At 37.3% G+C, this 20,932-nt stretch overlaps 1 protein-coding gene across 21 annotated transcripts in view; it reads left to right on the top strand.

Moving 5' to 3' along the window:
* Positions 1-20,932, top strand: part of SMARCA1 (SNF2 related chromatin remodeling ATPase 1) — a 130,129-nt gene that overhangs the window by 18,366 nt on the left and 90,831 nt on the right. For all 21 annotated transcript variants that reach the window (XR_011647975.1, XR_011647974.1, XM_004477656.4 and 18 more), the window contains exons 6-9: positions 733-912; positions 5,020-5,175; positions 6,331-6,462; positions 8,227-8,295. Coding sequence is in view for 19 of the 21 variants with exons in the window: in XM_004477656.4 (XP_004477713.1) it covers positions 733-912; positions 5,020-5,175; positions 6,331-6,462; positions 8,227-8,295 (537 nt within the window). In the remaining 2 variants the exon portion in view is untranslated. The remainder of the gene's footprint in view (positions 1-732; positions 913-5,019; positions 5,176-6,330; positions 6,463-8,226; positions 8,296-20,932) is intronic.

The following is a 20,932-nucleotide window of genomic DNA, read 5'->3' as shown; positions in this document are numbered from 1 at the left end:
GGAGCGGTCACAGACGAACACACAGCTAATGGACACAGACAGCAGACAACTGGGGGGAGGGGGGAAGAGGAGAGAAATAAATAAAAAATAAATCTTTAAAGAAAAAAAAAGTCCAGACAGCATAATGCACAATTCCCTTTTCCATGGATTTTGGGGTGGGTTCATGGATGTTCAATATATTATTATTTTTTCAAAAGTCAACTGGTGATCTCTCATGTCTTTTATGGCTGCACAATTCCCATCTTTTATGGTTCCTTGGTTCTTTAAGAGTCTGAGATATAAGTAAAGAGCCATAAGTCCCTTGAGACATATAGTCTGAATATTTAATGCCTAGGCTATAGTAAATATTGGGGACAAAGGGAAAGAAAGACCAATCTCTAAGCAGGCTGGTAAAGAAAATCTGTCTTTGTGAAATGCACAAAAATATTTCCAATTTTGCTTCTAGTAGATAAACATATAGCATATTATTTGTTCCTTTTGGAGTAAAGGTATCACTGTTGAATAGCTTTCTTACTGAAGTAGTTCCTGGTTTCTTTTTGTGTTCACAGTATGTTCTGAATTGGAATGGTTCTTCTTTTTTTTTTTCTTTTAAAGGTTTTTAACTGTTCATTGGTAGAAACATAATTCCTGTGTGTGACAGTTGGCAGACACCATTTGTAATGTTGTTACTAACAAAATGCTTCATCGAAGAAAAATCATTTATGGCTTTTTCCCTTTGTGATGATAATGCAGGGTCTTGGTAAGACTTTACAAACGATTGCTTTGCTTGGTTACCTGAAACACTACAGAAACATTCCTGGACCTCACATGGTTTTGGTTCCAAAGTCTACTTTACACAACTGGATGAATGAATTTAAACGGTGGGTCCCGTCTCTCCGTGTTATTTGCTTCATTGGAGACAAAGATGCGAGAGTAAGTGAGAAACAATTTAAGAAAAGCATTCAAGAATAACATTATCTGACGTTGTTACATACTGTTGATATAAATGACATTTATAAAGCATGCAGTCCATCTAGAGTATACAGTCAATGCTATTTATTATCACATAGTTGGGCATTCATCACTTCCTTATTAAAGCATTCTCATTATTCCAATAATAATAATAATATAAACAAAAATTAGACAAAGAAAAAAAACTCTACCCCTTAATAATCATTTCTCAATCTCTATGCTTTATTAATGTGTCAATACAAAAAATTTAAAAAAAGGAAAAAGGAAAAAAAGACATTTAAATTGATTACCACTACTAAATAACACTAAAGTTCTGCTTACTGTATGCTAGATTTTGTTTTGTGTGCCTTATATATATTAATTAATTAAATTTTCACAATGCTCCTATGAGGTAGATGTATTACCTATTAATAGCACACAATCCATTATGTTTCATCTGCATTTACTTTTTTTTACATTTTATTTATAAGAGTTGTAGATTTCCAGAAAAAAATATGCGTAAGATACAGAGTTCTTGTATATACTCCCCACACACAGTTTTCTCTGTTATTAACACTGCATTAGTGTGGGACTTTTATTACAATTGATAAAATAATATTGTTATAATTGTACTATTAACTATAGTCCCTTGTTTATATTAAGGTTTACTGTGTTGTACAGTTCTATGGTTTTTTTAAAAAAAGTTCTAATAACATATATACAACTTAATATTTCCCCTTTTTACCACACTCAAATATATCATTCACTGGTGATATAATTACATTCACAACGCAGTACTACCATCACCACCATTTATTACCAAAACTTTTCCATCACCCTGAACAGAAAATCTGTGCCAATTAAACATTAACTCCCTATTCCTTACCCCAAACCCATCCCATGGGAACCTGCATTCTATTTTCTGACTCTATGAATTTGCTTATTTCAGTATTACTGAGATCATACAATATTTGTTCTTTTGTATCTGGCTTACTTCACTCAATATGATGTCTTTAAGACCTTGATGTTGCATGTATCAGGACTTTATTCCTTTTTAGAGCTGAATAATATACCATTGTATGTATATACCACATTTACTTTTTTCCCCACATTAACTTTTAATTAACTCATTAATCTAAGCATTTTAAAATTGTAATTTTAAGTAATTTTTATAAATATTTTATTGACAGTAAATCTTAACAGTGACTATTATCTGTACTATTTTAAAGTCAAATATATAAATTTATATGGCTTACATATTTTATGTTTAAATTTTTGACTTTTGACTTGGTACACACACATATATGGAACCTCTTCTACATGTGCAGAGAACCTTGTGTTTTTTGTTTATGTGTAGTCAAAGCTTTCACTTTTTGTCTTTGAATAGAAAAATACATGTCTTTAAACATTCTTAGATAATATTAGAAACTATAGGCTTTTGTTTAAATTAGTCATTTGTCAGTCGAGTAGGCTACGATTATTTGAGGACTTTTGAAACAATCTAAAAATAATGAATTATGCAAAAATACCAAAATGAATAATCAGCTAGCAAGCATATTAATAACGTTTGCCTCTAGAGAACATAGTTTAAAGATTTATTCTATTTTACATATTTAGATAGGTTATCAAAAGATATCCTCAAAAGCATGGTAGCAAAATAAATTATATTATTATATTCTCATCATTTTGCTTGAAGAAAAATTATTTATTTAAATTTAACTTATCAATAATTTAAATTTTGAAATACTGAGCTCATAAATTTAGATTTACAAGGCTTGGTTCTTCCCTATGCCTAGTACTTCTCAGTTGCAAACTAGTTACCTAGAACTCTTTTGGTCACTAATATTATGTAAAGTAATATAAGTTCTCATTAAAATTTGCATTTCTGAAGTATTGCTCTTCTGCTAAAATTATTTCTTGAAGATCATGAGCAATAGAGTGATATCTAGGCTTGTGTTTTCATAATGCTTCAGTAAAAATGCAAATCAGTGGCTTTCAAATATATATAGAATCCAAGGATTTCATGAAGTATCTATGGCAGTTTTAAAGAAAGAGTGAATGTCTTTAATTTGTGACTGTTCTGTTTGTACCCCAAGTGTTGGGATTCCAGTGGTTTAAAAAATTTAAGTTTGAAAACCTGTTTTCAAAGTCAGTACAGTGTTTTTAAAACCATAGGTTGCTACCCATTAATGGGTTGTGAATTCAGCTTAGTGGGTGATAACAAGAATTTTTAAAAACAATGAAATAGAATAAAATTGATAATAGCAGTGTGTTTTATATGTAGTAAGGGTAAGTATTGTTTTGAGAAACCTTTATTTTATCTCTTTTCTATATATGCATCCTCAAACATGTATGTGTATACTGATTGCAACATAAAATGTATTTTTACTGTAAATGGGCCATGGTGAAAAAGAGTTTGAAAACCCACTGCTATAGGTAATACCATGTTGATTTAAGCAATTAATGTACTGTATTAAGCACTTAGAGTTTGATGTTGATATGTATAGAGAATATCAAATTAGTTATAGACATAATTTAACCAAGTGGTAGGTCTTTTAATTTGCCTGACCTTCCATAAACATTTTATGAGGTCAATATTTTAGTAAATAAAATTATGTAGGCTAGGATAGTACTTAACTGAGTTGGGAAATTATTGGAAATACTCTTGGTCTTTTTTTACCCTAAGATAGGCCTGAAGTATGTAGAGATGTGATTCCCAGACATGGTTTTGTGGTCTTTCCTTTCTATCGCAGAAGTATCTAAAATAGTGTACATGGAAACAGGGGATTGGGTTTCAGTACTGGCTTTGGTTTCAGTACTGAATTTGTGATATTGAGAGAGTCGTGAAAGGGCTTAATTTTGTCACCTACAGAATGAGAGCTTTTGGACTATGTGATCTTTAATGTTCTGTCAAGATTTTTAACTCTGAATCTATCAAGTGGTTATATGAATTTCAAAGCAGAGCTAATTTAAAATACGCATATGCTCCGTGAAACTTGTAGGAGGAACCATCAAACTGAGTGTTTCACAGAATAAAACAAGGATAAGTTGTTAGCAGGATCGAATGGGGTTTGGTACCCTGGTTCTTTTTATTTTGTTTCCAGTTCCTTAGTATCTTATTTAACTTTTTAGTATGACCATTTCCCAGGGTGCAGCCAAAATGTCTACAGAGGCTTTTTTTTTCTGTTCTCTACTTCAGTCCAGGCAATCTTCTTAGACATAGTGGGCACCCAGTGAATATTTGTTCAATGATTCCACGGTGTGTTTGGCACATATCTATAAATTCATGCAATAAAAATTTGGCAGCAAACATTTAATTTTTCGTGCAGTGGAATTTCAGATTTATAGCACTAATCATCCTCTTCTGAATATTGATTTTGCTGCTCTCCATGAACTTTTGTGGTTTTATATTGATTTAATATCTGAATTCAGTTTATGCAAGTTCAAATGCTCTCAGGCAATTTGACTACCACATCGGCCCTACTGCCTGTGAAGGTTTAGTTTTAAATAGCTTCCTGTACTAGCTAGAACAAGTCCCCTTTACAAAGCCACCTTTGTAGCCTCATAACAATGACAGGAACTTCCCCAACACATTAATGGACTTTCATGGCTCCTTAACATAATATATGACTCATCCTAGGTAGGAAGAGAAGAACATGCAAGAAATCTCAGTTGGAATCACTCATGTATATTGAGTTCTTTCTGTTGGTTCAAACTATATTATGTTGTTAATGCTTGGGTCTTGGTAAGAATACTTTGCCCTTATGCTTTTGGACTCCTTGTGGTATAAAGACAAAGCCAAGTGATTTAGTGATCTTCTGCTGATATGAATCCATTCCCAGTTCATTGAATATAGGATGCTCCTGTAAGGGAAACCTGTGCTTCTCATCAGTTAATGGATCTATTAGCATGTCATCCAGAGATAGTTGATCACAAAGGTATCTTTGGGTCTCATAATCCCCATTTCTAAAGTAAATGAGACAAAACAATTTCTAGGATCTTTTGCAACTCTTAATATTCTCTTGACGCTTTAATTCTATTATCATCTTGTCAGCATATTCTAATATAAGGAACTTTACTTTCCATTAGGCTGCTTTTATTCGTGACGAAATGATGCCAGGAGAGTGGGATGTTTGTGTTACCTCATATGAGGTGGTAATTAAAGAGAAATCTGTATTCAAAAAGTTTCATTGGCGATACCTAGTCATTGATGAAGCTCACAGAATAAAGAATGAAAAATCTAAGGTAAGCCAGTTCTCAATATCTTTATGAAAATTTCTTTTAATTACCAGGTCTGTTCACTTTTTCTGTATTCAGAATAAAAAAAGTGATTGAAGATTGTGATTTTATTCATGGAATATGAATGAAAATCAGTTTTAAAAATGGTTTTAATGTATAAGTTACTGAATATGAGACAAATAAAAAATGAGCACAGTTGTTAATGTAATGAAAATTAGGTGTTCATTTGCTATACTTGCCATTGTAGCCTATCTCTGTTATGCTACAATATTTTAATATTGCCAGGAATATTTGGTGTACAAATATCATTTGCACTGATGTATTTTTATTGAGGAGCTATCTTATGTGTATTCATATAGATTAGAAAAAAGAATTACCTGGAATTATATGATTTGTGTGACTTAGAGTTTGGTGTTATCTTTGAAAAATATCAATATTTCTTGCCATTCAACTCCATCAACAGTAGGAAAAGCTTCACTTATTATGATGAACCTCTCTTTGGATCACTGGGCTACTTTGGGAGAAACAGGGACAGAACTGGAGCAAAACCCTCAGGTGGATCATACTAATTTCAAATTGGAACTAATACCTGATAAGAGGACGCATGTTAGAGAATAATTGTTTATTTAAGAGCTCTATAAAAATGTGCATCTTTTTTGATAAGATTACTGTTATTTTATGCTTTTTATGTCTTAGTTGTTGTATTCTTATTTAGAAAATTAATATAAGGCACCAGGGAAAATAGGCTCAATTCTGGTGCTTAAAAATTGTGACTAGGCTAAGTTAGAACTTGGCTAGGCATGTAGATGAACATGATTGTTGGGGAGAAGGGGATATTATTGTATAAAGTGACTAGCCTGGATTCCATGAAGAAGGTCTGGACTGTTTTCTACAGACCCCAAATGGAGAAGATAACATCTTTTGAAGGGGGAGGGTCTCATATATGAGTAAGATCTACATTATTTTAAGTGTAGAAATGCCTAGAATATTTTGTTCAGTTGTGCTTCACTGCAGTGTCACCTGAAATAGGATGTTTTTTCCATGTAAAATTAATTTTAAAGTTTTATTTAATTTCAAAAAATATTTTGTTTGGATAAAATAGAACTTAATATTGGGCATCCTAATATTAAGACAATGTTAATATAACTATTATTTTTCTAGCTTTCAGAAATTGTTCGTGAGTTCAAGTCAACTAACCGTTTGCTCCTAACTGGCACACCTTTACAGAATAACCTGCATGAACTCTGGGCATTACTCAACTTTTTGTTGCCTGATGTCTTTAATTCTGCAGACGTAAGTTTGTCATATGGTCACAGGCTTCTGTTTTGGAAATATAGAATATAGACTGAAATTTAGAGTTCTTTTTCACTTGTTATTTATCAGTATGCTTTAGTTTTCTCAACAGAGTTTTTACAGAATTTTAAAAAAATTATTTTTGTACAAAATTTTAAAAAGTATGTATTTAGAGAAATAGAGTTCCCTTTCTTTAAGATTAACCTGTTAAACTTTGCCCATGTGACACTGCTAACACAACTTAGGATGGCAGATAGGCTAAGTTCAGAATAGTGTAGTCAACATTTTCTTTTCATTAAATTGGAAAGGTTTAAAACAAATTGTTGTATGCTGGTTTGGTGGGTGGAATAAGTGTCTTTAAAGTTATCTTTGAAAGTTAGAGCTCATAATAGGATTTGAAAAAAATTATTTTGTGAATGTACAATTTACATTTTTTTTTAAGATTTATTTCTCTCCCCTCCTCCCCCCCCTCCCCCCGCTCCAGTTGTCTGCTCTCCGTGTCCATTTGTTGTGTGTTCTTCTGTGTCTGCTTCTATTCTTGTCAGCAGTACCGGGAATCTGTATCTCTTTTTGTCGCATCATCTTGCTGTGTCAGCTCTCCGTGTGTGTGGCTGCCACTCCTGGGCAGGCTGAACTTTCGCGCTGGGCGGCTCTCCTTACGGGGCGCACTCCTTGCACAAGGGGTTCCCCTATGCAGGGGACACCCCTGTGTGGCACGACACTCCTTGAGCGCATCAGCACTGTGTGTGGACCAGCTCCACATGGGTCAAGGAGGCCCTGGGTTTGAATCGTGGACCTCGCATGTGGTAGGCGGATGCTCTGTCGGTTGAGCCAAGTCCGCTTCCCTGATTTACAATTTTTTAAAAAGATTTATTTATTTATTTATTTCTCTCCCCTCCCCCCCCACCCTGGTTGTCTGTTCTCTTTGTCTGTTTGCTGTGTCTTCTTTTGTCCACTTCTGTTGTTGTCAGCGGCACTGGGAATCTGTGTTTCTTTCTGTTGTGTCATCTTGTTGTGTCAGCTCTCCATGTGTGGGCGGCGCCATTCCTGGGTAGGCTGCACTTTCTTTCGCGCTGGGCGGCTCTCCTTACGGGGCGCACTCCTTGCACATGGGGCTCCCCTATGCGGGGGACACCCCTGCGTGGCACAGCACTACTTGCACGCATCAGCACTGCGCATGGGCCAGCTCCACATGGGTTAAGGAGGCCCAGGGTTTGAACCACGGACCTTCCATGTGGTAGACGGATGCCTTAACTAACCACTGGGCCAAGTCTGCCGCCTGATTTACAATTTTTTATCATTAGTGCAAGGTCAAACTAAATTGAATGATTTAAAAACTTAAGGATTTGAGTTTTCTCAGTATTCATATTCACTGATAATAAAAAGTACCAATTTAGATATCCATTAGTTTGTAATCCTTTGCTTGCTTTTGTTTGTTTTTAGTATTTCATAAGATTAACATTTTCATTGCATTATGTCTTCAGTTTTATATTTGTATTCCTATTTGACTTTACTAGATAAAATGCTATTATGGTATCGAGAAGGCTAATACATGCCTTTTAAGAAAAAAATGCTGATGAAATTCCTGTAAAATGAGATTCAAATTTTGTTAACTGCTTCAGTATTTTATCTGTTCTCAGAAGTAAATAATACAGGCCATCTCAATGAATACTGCAATGTATAGAATATATGTATAGAATATCAAATTTATTTAAAAAAAACTGTTCACTTATTTAAAAATTTCCACTCTCCCTCCCCCTACAGGACTTTGATTCTTGGTTTGACACTAAAAATTGTCTTGGTGATCAAAAACTTGTGGAAAGACTTCATGCAGTAAGTAATAGTGGATAAGAAAATTCAGTAATTAAATATATATAATTGAGACAGAAAACAAACTGCTGTAGAAGGTGTTTGAATTTGTGGGTTTGCCTCTTTTTTTGTTTTTTACAGTTTTCCCATTCTTTTTTAAAAAATAAGTTTTATTTTTTTTCTTCCCCTCCCCACCCCTGCCCTGCTCTTTTTGATCTCTGTGTCCATTTACAGTGTGATCTTCTGTATCTATTTCTCTCTCTCTTTTTTTCTCTTTTTGTCTTCTGTTTTCATCTTTCTCCTCTCGGATTCACCAGGATTCGTTCCTGGGGACCTCTGATGTGGAGGGAGGTTCCCTGTCAATTGTGCCACCTCAGTTCCTGTTCTCTGTGTCCTTCACTATGACTCTCTGCTTTGTCTCTCTTTCTGTTGTGTGATCATCTTGTGTGACTCACTTGGTGTGGGCACTGGCTCACAGTGTGGGCACTGGCTTACCACATGGGCACTCATGTGGGCACTTGGCTGACCACTCTGGCACTCACATGGGCACTTGGCTCACCATGTGGGCACTTGTGTGGGCACTCGGCTCACCATGTGGGCATTTGGCTTGCCATGTGAGCACCCACATGGGCAGTCGGCTTGCCGCACAGGCACTCAGCTCACCACGCAGGCGTGCTTTCTCTTCTTTTTTCACCAGGAGGTCCCAGGGATCAAACCCAGGCCCTCCCGTAAGGTAGGCGGAAGCCTTATCCCTTGAGCCACGTCTGCTTCCCTGGGTTTGCCTCTTGGCTCTTCTCATTCTCACTGCTTCCTCTTCTCAACATTTCTGACACCCTCTTTGGTAAACAAACTCCACTAATTTCTTTGGCCTCTACAGAACAGGTTGTATTTTTCTTTTTGCTTTGGCTCTTCCCCTTTGGATAATGTGGTCCTCTCCACTAGAGGCTATTCATTTCTCCACACCCTGTGGATCCTTGAGATGGGTTCAATATTCTCCTAGTTTCCCAATGCTGCTTCTAAGCCATTACTTCTTTACTGTCATGTTTAAATGTCTTTTCTTTGAGGTTCAAGCTATCTTGTAGGTTCAACCTCTGTCTATTCTCTCATTATCATCTACTCATGACCAGGTCACTCCTCACATTAAATTCTTGGAAAACAACCTCTTATATCCTTCTAGCTCTTCGACTCATGTTATTATTTTTTTTAATACCTTCCCTTATAGAACCTTCCAGTCCTTGGACCCCTGCTTTTACTCCCCATCTAACCAGCCCATTTCTTTTTTTTTTTTTTTAAAGATTTATTTATTTAGTCCCCCCCCCCCCCCCCCGGTTGTCTGTTCTCTGTGTCTATTTGCTGTGTCTTGTTTCTTTGTCCACTTCTGTTGTCGTCAGTGGCACGGGAAGTGTGGGCGGCACCATTCTTGGGCAGGCTGCACTTCCTTTCGCGCTGGGCGGCTCTCCTTACGGGTGCACTCCTTGCGCTTGGGGCTCCCCTACATGGGGGACACCCCTGCGTGGCGCGGCACTGCTTGCGCGCATCCACACTGTGCATGGGCCAGCATCACACGGGTTAAGGAGGCCCGGGGTTTGAACCGCGGACCTCCCATGTGGTAGACGGACGCCCTAACCACTGGGCCAAGTCCGTTTCCATAACCAGCCCATTTTTTTCGCTACATTTTCCATATCTAGTATCAAGCCCATTTTCTATCACTTGAACCCTTCTTTTGCCAGTACTCCTAAACTCCCATGCTCCCTTGTCTTTCTGTCATACCTGCCTTGAAAAATCCTAAACTGGAATAATTAGCTGTCTTTCTGTCTTCTGGGTTTGAATTATATTTCTACCCCTTACTAGGTGAGTGACCTCTGCACTTGGGCTGCTCAATGCTGACAAGGAAGATTATATAACTGTGCATGTTGGAACCATTAGGATTTCATATTCTCTAACATAAGCTGTAATTTTGATGATGTTGGTGTTCCTTCAACATTAACATCCTTCAGTAAGCGATTCTTTCCCATTTCCTAAAACAGCTATTTCAGACCTTCTTCAGTCTCCACAAGACTCCTATCCCAGATATTCCTTGGCCCCCTCCTCTCTCAGAAGTTAACTTAATTTCTTTCTCAAAAAGAAAAATAGAAGTTATTAGGAAAGAACTCTTGGCTTTCTACTTCATCTTCTAAGGATACCTACATCAGTGCTATCTTTTCTTTCAGAATTGGTGTCCTTTCTCCTGTCAGTGGCTGATTCTTTGATGTAAACACTGGATGTCATTTCTTCCTATTTCTTTCTGGACCTTTCCCCATGATTTACCCTTTTTATTGACTAAATTTTCTACCTCTTCCTCCATATTGACTCTTTTCCCTCAATCTAAACATTTTCAAGTATCTCCCATATTAAATATAAATTCACACCCATATTCATTCACACCCCCACAAAACAGTGGTCCCTCAACATTGTGTCCTTCTCTTGCAGTGGTTATATTGCTTTCCCTTGGCAGGTGAACTTCCTCAAAGATTGTTTTTTCTTTCCTATTTCCACTACCTAATCTTTCATTTGCATTTGAACTCATTGGCCACTGGCTTCTATCCATCAACAAAACTGAAATTTGCAAAGTCTTCAATGACTTTCCAGTGTCCCAATTCAGGGTACACCTTATAGTCAGTATTTCGACTTCTCTGTTCTATTTAGCACCACTAACCACTCCTGCTTGATTTCTTTATTTTTTTTTACATAAATGTCTTTATTTTTTATTTTATTTTTTCTTCCCCTCCCCTGCCCTGCTGTTTTTGCTGTCTATGTCCATTTTCTTTGTGATCTTTTGTATTTATTTCTCTTTTGTTTTCTCATCTCATCTTTCTCATCCTTTCACCAGGATTCGATCCTGGGGCCTCAGATGTGGTGAGAGGTTCCCTGTCAATTGCTCCACCTCAGTTCCTGGTCTCTGCTGTGCCTCACCTTGACTCTCCCCTTTGTGTCTCTTGTGTCATCATCTTGCTGTGTGACTCACTTGCATAGGTAGTGGCTCACCGTGCAGGCACTTGACTTGCCACGTGAGCACTGGCTAACCATGTGGGCACTCACGCGAGCCTTTGGCTCACCACGCTGTCACTTGCATAGACACTCGACTCACCACGCGGGCACTGCCTTGCCACGCAGGCACTGGCTCACCATGGGCACTTGTGTCACCATGAGGGCACTTGGTTTGCTGCATGGGTACTCGGTACACAATGCGGGCATTTGGCTTACCACACAGACACTTGTGTGGGCACTTGGCTCACCATGTGTGCACTCTGCTCACTGTGTGGGCACTCAGCTTACCTCATGGGCACTTGGCTCACTGTGCAGATACTCGGCTTGCCACACAGGCACTGGCTTGCTGTGCAGGCATACTTTCTCTCTTTCTTTTTCATCAGGAGGCTCCAGGGATTGAACCCAGATCCTTCCATATGGTAGGTGGAGGCCTTAACACTTGAGCCACATCTGCTTCCCTGCTTGATTTCTGTGATACCATTTTCTCTTGAATTTTTTCTTATGCCTTTGGCTATTACTACTAGTCCTCTTTATGGGCTTCTCTTTCTTTGACTTTCTTTTTCATACATGCTCTTTCTGGGGATCAACTCCTATGGTTCCACCTATTTACTGATAACTCCAAAATTTATATATCCATATCTCTCTCCTAAGCTCTAGACTTCTGTATCCCACTGTTCTCTGAATATTTTTACCTAACATCCTCACAGGTGTTTTAAATTCTTAAAGAGTAGCTCTTAAATAAGTTTGAGGCCCAAACCAGAAACCAGAAGTGTTCTTTTACTCTTCCCTTTTCTTTATCTTCCATATGTCTCTAACAATAGCTACAGTTTATTGAATACCTGCTGCTGTTGAACTCATTTATTACTACACATCTACTACCACAAATTCCCCTTGGCAGCCTTGGAAATAGGAAACATACTCATTTCAAAATGTGTGGTATATACTTGTACCATAATTTTTTTGGTGGGGATGAGTGAATGAGGAAACAGGCTTGGAAAAGTTAAGGAACTTGCCCAGGTTCACTACAGCTAATCGGGGTTGACTAGTAAGGTTGATTGCTTTCAGAATCAGCTGTTTGAATTCTGCTATAACTTAACTAGCAAAGTGACCTTGGTCAAGTTACTAAAGTGGGAATGACTGCATTTCCCTTGATGAATTAAATACTATATGTAAAGTTCATTGTGCTTTGTCTGGCGTACTATAGGTACTCCATAATTGGTAGCGCTATTATTTTCTTGTGATAGAGTATACACTGATTATTGCCTCTTTTTTTGTTTTCCTGGTATATACTGATTATTTCCTCTTTTTTCTCTATTGATTTAAATCTTTCTTAACATTGAACTATTTTCTCTTCATTCAGATTTTTAACCATTTTGAAATGGCCTGAGTTCTAATTTCATTTATGGAAGCTGTCTGGTCCATACTCTGACTTAAGATTCTCTCTAAGGTTTAAAAATCTTTTATTATAATAGCTTTATTTTTATTTATTTATTTTTATTTTTTGTCTTTATTTTTTTAATGTTACATTAAAAAAATATGAGGTCCCCATATAGCCCCCCCCTCACCCCACTCCTTCCCCCATAACAACAACCTCCTCCATCATCATGACACATTCATTGCATTTGGTGAATACATCTTTGAGCACCGCTGCACCTCATGGTCAATGGTCCACATCAAAGCCCACACTCTCCCACAGTCCATCCAGTGGGCCATGGGAGGACATACAATGTCCGGTAACTGTCCCCGCAGCACCACCCAGGACAATTCCAAGTCCTGAAAACGCCCACACATCACATCTCTTCCTCCCACTCCCTACCCCCAGCAGCCACCATGGTCACTTTCTCCACACTAATGCCACATTTTCTTCGATTACTACTCACAATAGTTCATGAATAGAATATCAGTAAGTCTACTCTAATCCATACTCTATTCCTCCATCCTGTGGACCTTGGAATGGTTGTGTCCACTCCACATGTTTATCAAGTGGGGGCTTAGATTCCACATGGATGCTGGATGCAATTCTCCTGCTTTCATTTGTAGGCATTCTTGGCTCCCTGGTATGGTGGTTGACTTTCTTCACCTCCATGTTAGCTGAGTGGGGAAAGTCCAATAAACCAGAGTGTAGGAGTTGCAAGTCTGTTGAGGCTCAGGGCTTGGTTATCACATGTTCAGTTCAGAGATTCAGGTCCCCTGGGTAAACATTAAACCCCAGCACCAACTACAGTTTTGGTAAAAGTAATAGAGACTTGTGAACAATAAGTCCAACTCCATCACACAGAGACACAAACTCCAAAGTAGGGACAACTGAGATGGCACTGAACTCCATCTGCCATGACCATAGAACCTGTAGGTCTCTAGCCCTCAGAAGAACCAATACCTGGGGTTGTATCTACTTTATCTGTCTCTGGGACTCTGCTGAGGTGTGCATAAGGGCAACCCCTCTGATAATCTCCCGGCTCTTTTTGGAGACTCATAGCCATATAAACTCATTTGTCCTTTCCATTTCCCCCTTTGATTCAGGTCAAAAAGCATTTTTAACTCCTGGTATTATGTGTAGACTGAGATATTCTGCTGGTTTGAGTTGACCCTTTTATTCAAGGTCATTTTCTAGTTACATCATCAGCTGGTACTTGGTAGTAATCCTTCGGTACCAGCGAGGCTCATCCCCGGGAGTCATTTCCCACGCTGGGGGGAAGGCAACACATTTACATGCTGAGTTTGGCTTCAAGACTGGCTACATTTGAGCAACACGGAGGTTCTCAGGAGGTAACTCTTAGGCACCCTGCAGCACTAGGCCTTGTTCTTATTTCAGGTACACTGGCTCACAAGCATAGTCATTACTATCAAGGGCTCATTGTTGGACCTTCCTTCTTTTCTGGTCTTGGTCGTTGGACTTGGGGGATTGTTGCTGTTCCTTTAGGGACTGTGATAGAACTCCTCTGGCTAGGAACTCAGCAGTCCCTCAGTTGTTGTTTTTAATTGTAACCACTATGAAAATATCCAAACATTTTTATGTACCCTGGATATATGCCCTGGAGAACTCCCTGCCAACCATGTGTCCCCTGTCAATAACGTCCCACACCAGTATTTTCTCCCCTGCCATTGTTGAACCTCTCTGTGATCCAAAAGTTCTTTAAAAGTGAAGCCCAATATATTGCCAGGTTCCATTGATAGTAAAATGGAATATGGTGATGAGTTTAAAGGTTAGAAAAATTAAGGTAAAAATAAATAGGGGTATCAAAAAATTTAAAAATGCAAAAGCTTTGTTTCTGATGTTTTGCCTTCCATCACTGCAATAAGTGTTGCCATTTATGCAAATAGGCAAGGCAGCTACTTCCGTCTTTTTGTCATTGTCTAAGTCCTGTCTTTTTCTTTTATTTTCCCTAATTATTAAGCTTATCTTCACAAAAGTTTTAGATCGCAGTAATTCATATATACAATATACAGTACTCCCACATATCCAACATAAAACCCTTTTCCCTTCCACAGCAATAATCTATTCACATATTCATATTATATTTACTGAAACTGAAGTACAGATATTGAGACAATAGCTTTGAAACAAGGTAACATTTGGGTTTACATTGTGGTTTATATTTTAGGCTATACGATTTTCTAAATTTTTATTTATCTTATGTTTTACATTATGATTTACATTTTAGCCTATCAGCACCTATGTATTTTTCGTATAATTTAACATGTCTTATATCCATCCTTGCGTAATCTTGTGGAACGCTTCCATTGCCCACACAGTTACATTGGTTCCATTTATTCAATACCTCTTTCCCCCTCAACTTAGGGCCCACAGTGACAGTCAATCTTCATTGTTTGAAGGGCCATGTTTAGAGATACTTGCAACAGTGTTGAGGGCCTGACATTCTCAACTGCCCTAATGCACTGAGGGCCACCATTTCTCTCGAGAGATAAAATTCCCTCTCTTTGAGAACATCAGTCCTCCCCAGGAAGTGGGTATACCTTCACTCTCCTTATATGGGTCTCTAGCCAATGATTTAACCCACTATGGCAAAATGAGCATTCACATACTCCCTAGGAGCCTGTCCTGTGTTGGATTATCCCCTTTAAGCATCTTAAATAGGTAACCTTCCTTATTATATTTTTGAAAAAGTTTTCTCAGCATTATACTCTCAACCAAATACCTGACAATCTCCTATGTTCGTATGTTGCCCCGCCCTCCCCCCAATTTCTTGGGCAATATTACCCATCCTCCCATCCCTAGCCCCCTCAAGTCCGCAAAGCCCCACCTAAAGGTAACCCTATTCCCCCATTTTATACCTTCCTTGTACAAATACTTACCTCCAGCTTGTCATAGATTTCACCCATGTAGGTGTCAGCTAACATCCTTCCTCTCTACCCCCAACTTTCCTGTAAGCCTATCATCCAGTCTCTAGCTCTCTGAGGCAGCTTGGTTTACTTATTTCATATCACTGAGGTCATGTAGTATTTGTCCTTCAATGCCTGGACAGCTTCACTGAACAGAAGGTTCTCAAGATTCATCCATGTTATCACATGTGTTTGTAGTGTATTCGTTCTTAAAGCTGAGTAGTATTCCATTGTATGTATATACCACATTTTATTTATCCATTCATCTGTTGATGGGCATTTGGGTTGATTCCAACTTTTGGCAATAGTGAACAATGCTGCTGTGAACATTGGTGTGCATATATTGGTTTGTGTCCTTGTTTTCAGTTCTACTAGGTATATACCCAGCAGTGGAATTACTGGGTCATATGGCAAATCTATAGCTAGTTTTTCGAGAAACTGCCAAACTGTCCTCCAGAATGGCTGGATCCTTCTGCATTGCCACCATCAGTGGATGAGTGTATCTCATTCCTCCACATGCTCTCTAGCATTTGTAGTCTTCTGTTTTTTTTTCATAGCTGCCAATCTTACAGGAGTAAGATGGTATCTCATTGTAGTTTTGATTTGCATTTTTCTGATAGCTAGAGATTTGGAGCATTTTTTCATGTGCTTTTTAGCCATTTGTATTTCTTCTTTGGAGAAGTGTCTGTTTAAAACTTTTCCCCATTTTTAAAATGGGTTGTTTGTCTTTTTATTTTCAAGATATAGGAGTTCTTTATATATGCAGGATATAAGTTTCCTATCCGATATATGGTTACCAAATATTTTCTCCCATTGTGTAGGCTCTCTTTTCACTTTCTTAACAAACTCCATTGAGGTGCAGAAGGTTTTAATTTTGAGGAAGTCCCATTTATCTATTTGTTCTTTTGCTGCTCGTGCTTTTGGTGTGAAGTTCATGAAGCCATTTCCTATTACAAGGTCTTGTATATGCTTCCCTACACTGCTTTCCAAAGTCTCTATGGTCTTGGCTCTTTTATTTAGGTCTTTGATCCATCTTGAGTTGATTTTTGTATAAGGTGTGAGTTGGTAATCCTCTTTCATTCTTTTTTACATATGGATATCCAGTTCTCCAGGCACCGTTTGCTGAAGAGGCCATTCTCTCCCAGTTGAGAGGATTTGGTGTCTCTATCGAATTTATTTGACTATATATATGAGGATCTCTGTCAAAACTCTCAATTCAGTTCCATTGGTCTGTGTGTCTCTCCTTGTGCCAATACCATGCTGTTTTCCCTACTGTAGTTTTGTAGTATATTTTGAAGTCAGGTAGTGTGATTCCTCCAATTTTGTTTTTCTTTTTCAATATGTCTTTGGTTATTTGGGACCTCTTTCCTTTCCAAATAAATTTCATAGCTAGTTTTTCTAGTTCCTTAAAGAATGCTGTGTGGATTTTTATTGGGATCGCATTGAATGTGTACATCAGTTTTGGTAGGACGGACATCTTAATAATATTTAAAAGTCTTCCTATCCATGTACAGGGAATATTCTTCCATTTCTTTAGGTATTCTTTGATTTCCTTAATAATGTTGTGTCATTCTCTGTGTATAAGTTTTTTACATCTTTAGTTAAATTTATTCCTAGGTATTTGATATTTTTATTGACTATTGTAAATGGTATTTGTTTCTTGATTTCCTCCTGAGCTTGCTCATTATTGGTGTACATAATTGCTACTGATTTATGTACATTGGTCTTATAACCTGCGACTCTACTAAACTCATTTATGAGTTCTAGAATCTTTGTTGTAGACCTCTCAGGGTTTTCTATGTATAGGATCATGTCATCTGTAAATAATGAAATTTTACTTCTTCCATTCCAATTTGAATGCCTTTTATATGTGGTTCTTGCCTCAGTGATCGAGCAAGTACTTCTAAGGCAATGTTAAATAGAACAGATGATAGTACGTATCCTTGTCTTTTTCCCGATCTTAGAGGGAAAGATTTTAGGATTTCACCATTGTAAAAGATGTTGGCTCTGGGTTTTTCATACATACTCTTTATCATGTTCAGGAAATTTCCTTGTATTCCATACTTTTGCAGTGTTTTTGTCAAGAAAGTGTGCTGTATTTTGTCACATGCTTTTTCTGCATCTATAGATATAATCATGTGATTTTTTTCCTTCAGTCTGTTTATATGGTGTTTTACATTGATCAGTTTTCTTACGTTGAACCATCCTTGCATACCCGGAATGAATCCCACTTTGTCATGGTGTATAATTCATTTAATGTGTTGTTGGATACACTTAGCAAGTATTTTGTTGAGGATTTTTGCGTCTAGGTTCATTAGAGAAATTGGTCTGTCATTTTCCTTTCTTGTGGTGTCTTTGTTTGGCTTTGGCACTAGGGTAATGTTGGCATCATAGAAGGAGTTAGGTAATGTTCCTTCTGTTTCAACTTTTTGGAAGAGTTTCAGCATGATTGTTGTTAGTTCTTTCTGGAATGTTTTTTTTGTAGAATTCACCTGTGAAGCCGTCTGGCCCCGGTCTCTTCTTAGTTGGGAGGTATTTAATGACTGATTCTATCTCTTTACTTGTGATTGGTTTTGTGAGATCATCAATTTCTTCTTTCATCAATTTAGGCTGCTTATGTGTTTCTAGGAATTTGTCCATTTCCTCTGAATTTTCATTTTTGTTGGAATGTAGTTTTTCAAAGTATTCTCTTAAGATAGTCTTTATTTATGTGAGGTCAGTGGTGATATCTCCTTTCTCATTTCTTATTTTGTGTATTTGCATCTTCTCTCTTATTTTCTTTGTTAGTCTAGCTAAGGGTTTGTCAATTTTAGTGATCTTCTCATAAAACCAGCTCTCGGTTTTGTTTATCTTTTCAAGTGCTTTCTTATTTTCTATTTCATTTAGTTCTGCTCTTATCTTTGTTCTTTCTTTCTTTCTTCTTACTGTGGGGTTACTTTGTTGTTTTTTTACTAATTCCTCCAAATGTGCAGTTAGTTCTTCAATTTTTGCTCTCTCTTCTTTTTTGATGTATGAATTTATGCCTATAAATTTCCCTCTCAGTACTACTTTTGCTGCATCCCGTAAGTTTTGGTATGTTGTGTTATCATTTTCATTAGTTCAAGTTAGTTATTAATTTCTATTTAGATTTTCTCTTTGACTCACTGTTTTTCTAAGAGTATATTGTTTAATTTCCGTATCTTAGTGTGAAATCTGGGCCTCTGGCCCTTGCATATTTCCAGCTTCACTCCACTATGGTCAGAGATATTATTTTTTATGATTTCGATCTGTTTGAATTCATTGAGCCTTTCTTTGTGGCCTGTCATATGGTCTATCTTGGAGAATGATCCATGTGCACTTGGAGATAAATGTATATCCTGCTGTATTTGGGTGTAATGTTGTGTATATGTCTTTTAGGTCCAGCTCCTCTAATATACTGTTCAAAATTTTTGTTTCTTTATTGATTCTCTTTTGAGATGTTCTGTTCAAAGTTGATAGTGGTGTATTAAAGTCTCCCACTATGATTGTAGAGGCATCTATTCTTTCGCTTAGTTTTTCCAGTGTTTGTGTCACATATTTGGAGGCTCCCTTGTTAGGAGTATAAATATTTATGATTGCTTGTTCTTCTTGAAAGTTATCCCTTTCACTAATATGTAGTATCCATCTTTGTCTGTCAAAATTGTTTTGCATTTAAAGTCTATTTTGTCTGATATTAATATAGCTACTTCTGCCTTTTTTTGGTTATTGTTTGCTTGTAAGATTTTTAGCCATTCACTTTCAACCTCCGTGAATCCCTGGGTCTAAGATGCGTTTCTTGTAGACAGCATATATATGGGTCATATTTCCTTATCCACTCTTCCAGTCTGAATCTTTTGACAGGTGATTTTAATCCATTGACATTCAGTGTTATTACTTTCAAGGAATTGTTTATGTTAGCCATATTTTGTTTGGAATTGTGTTTGTCATATTTTGTTTGTGTTTTCCTTCTCTTTTTGTCTTTTTTGTTGCTCTTACACTCTCCTCCAACTCTGCCTCTACTGTTTTTTTCTTTCTTCCTGCAGAATTCCCTTTAGTATTTCTTGAAGGGCAGGGTTCTTGTTGGCATACTCTTTTAATTTCTGTTTATCTGTGAATATTTTGAACTCTCCATCATTTTTAAATTCTAGTTTAGCTGGGTAGGGTCTTCTTGGTTGGAAATTTTTTTCTTTTAGTACTTCACTATATCATACCAGTGCCTTCTTGCCTCCATGGTTTCAGATGAGAAATCAGCATTTAATCTTATGGAGCCTGTCTTGTATGTGATGGTTCTCTTTTATCTTGCTGCTTTTAGAAGTTTCTCTTTGTCTTGAGCATTGGATAATTTGACAAGTATATGTCTTAGGGTGGGCTGTTGGGATTTTTGGTGTTTGGGGTGTGTTTTGCTTCCTGGACATGTACATCTATCTCCCTCTGATTTGGGAAGTTTTCAGCCATTATTTCCTCCAACACCCCTTCTGTACCCTTTCCCTTCTCTTCTCCTTCTGGGCTGCCTATAATATGTATGTTTGTGTGTTTTGCGTTGTCAATCAGGTCCCTTAGTCCTAGCTGGATTTTTTCTATCTTTTTATCCGTCAGTTCTACTATCTGTTTGATTTCATATGTACTGTCTTCCACGTCGCTAATTCTCTCTTGCCTCTTCTAGTCTGCTGCTATTTGCTGAGAGTGTATTTTTCATTTCTTGAACTGTGGTGTTCTTCACCATCATATCTGTTATTTTTTTGTGTATATCTGCAATTTTCTCTCCAAGTGTTTTCTTCATATTGTTAATCTCTTCCTTTACTTCATCAAGTTGGTCTCTAATATATGTTTTTAGATCTTGAATTACTTTTCCAATGTTCTGCTCCCTTTCCTGGTTTTTAGTTTGTTCACTGTATTCTGCCATGTTTTCCCGATTATTGGTTTGGTTTGTCATTGTTTGTTGCTGTCTGGTCATAATTTTATCTTGACTGGTTTAATCAGTTCCTTAGCTTCTTTGTCTAGTCTTGGTGGATTAATTAGTTTTTGTTTGTGCGTGTTATGTCTTTTTGTCACTTTGTTCTTCTTACTCTATTTTCTTGTTGCTGGCTAAGTCCACTTTGAAGTAAAATATTAGGGCCAGGGAAAGCAAAATGAATAAGAAAATAAAATGTGTTAAGTGGTATTGATAATAAATGTTAACAGAGCAACAATGTGAGATCTAGGAGAATGGATATTAGACTCATGTAAGTTGTGTAGAGTTATAGCAGTAGTTAAAGTACCTATAATGAGATAGTCAAGTGAATATGGGGAGGAATAT

Source organism: Dasypus novemcinctus, chromosome X, assembly GCF_030445035.2.
Source record: "Dasypus novemcinctus isolate mDasNov1 chromosome X, mDasNov1.1.hap2, whole genome shotgun sequence".
NCBI lineage: Eukaryota > Metazoa > Chordata > Mammalia > Cingulata > Dasypodidae > Dasypus > Dasypus novemcinctus.
Note: the sequence above shows the minus strand (reverse complement) of the source record. Positions and strands in the feature narration are given on the sequence as shown.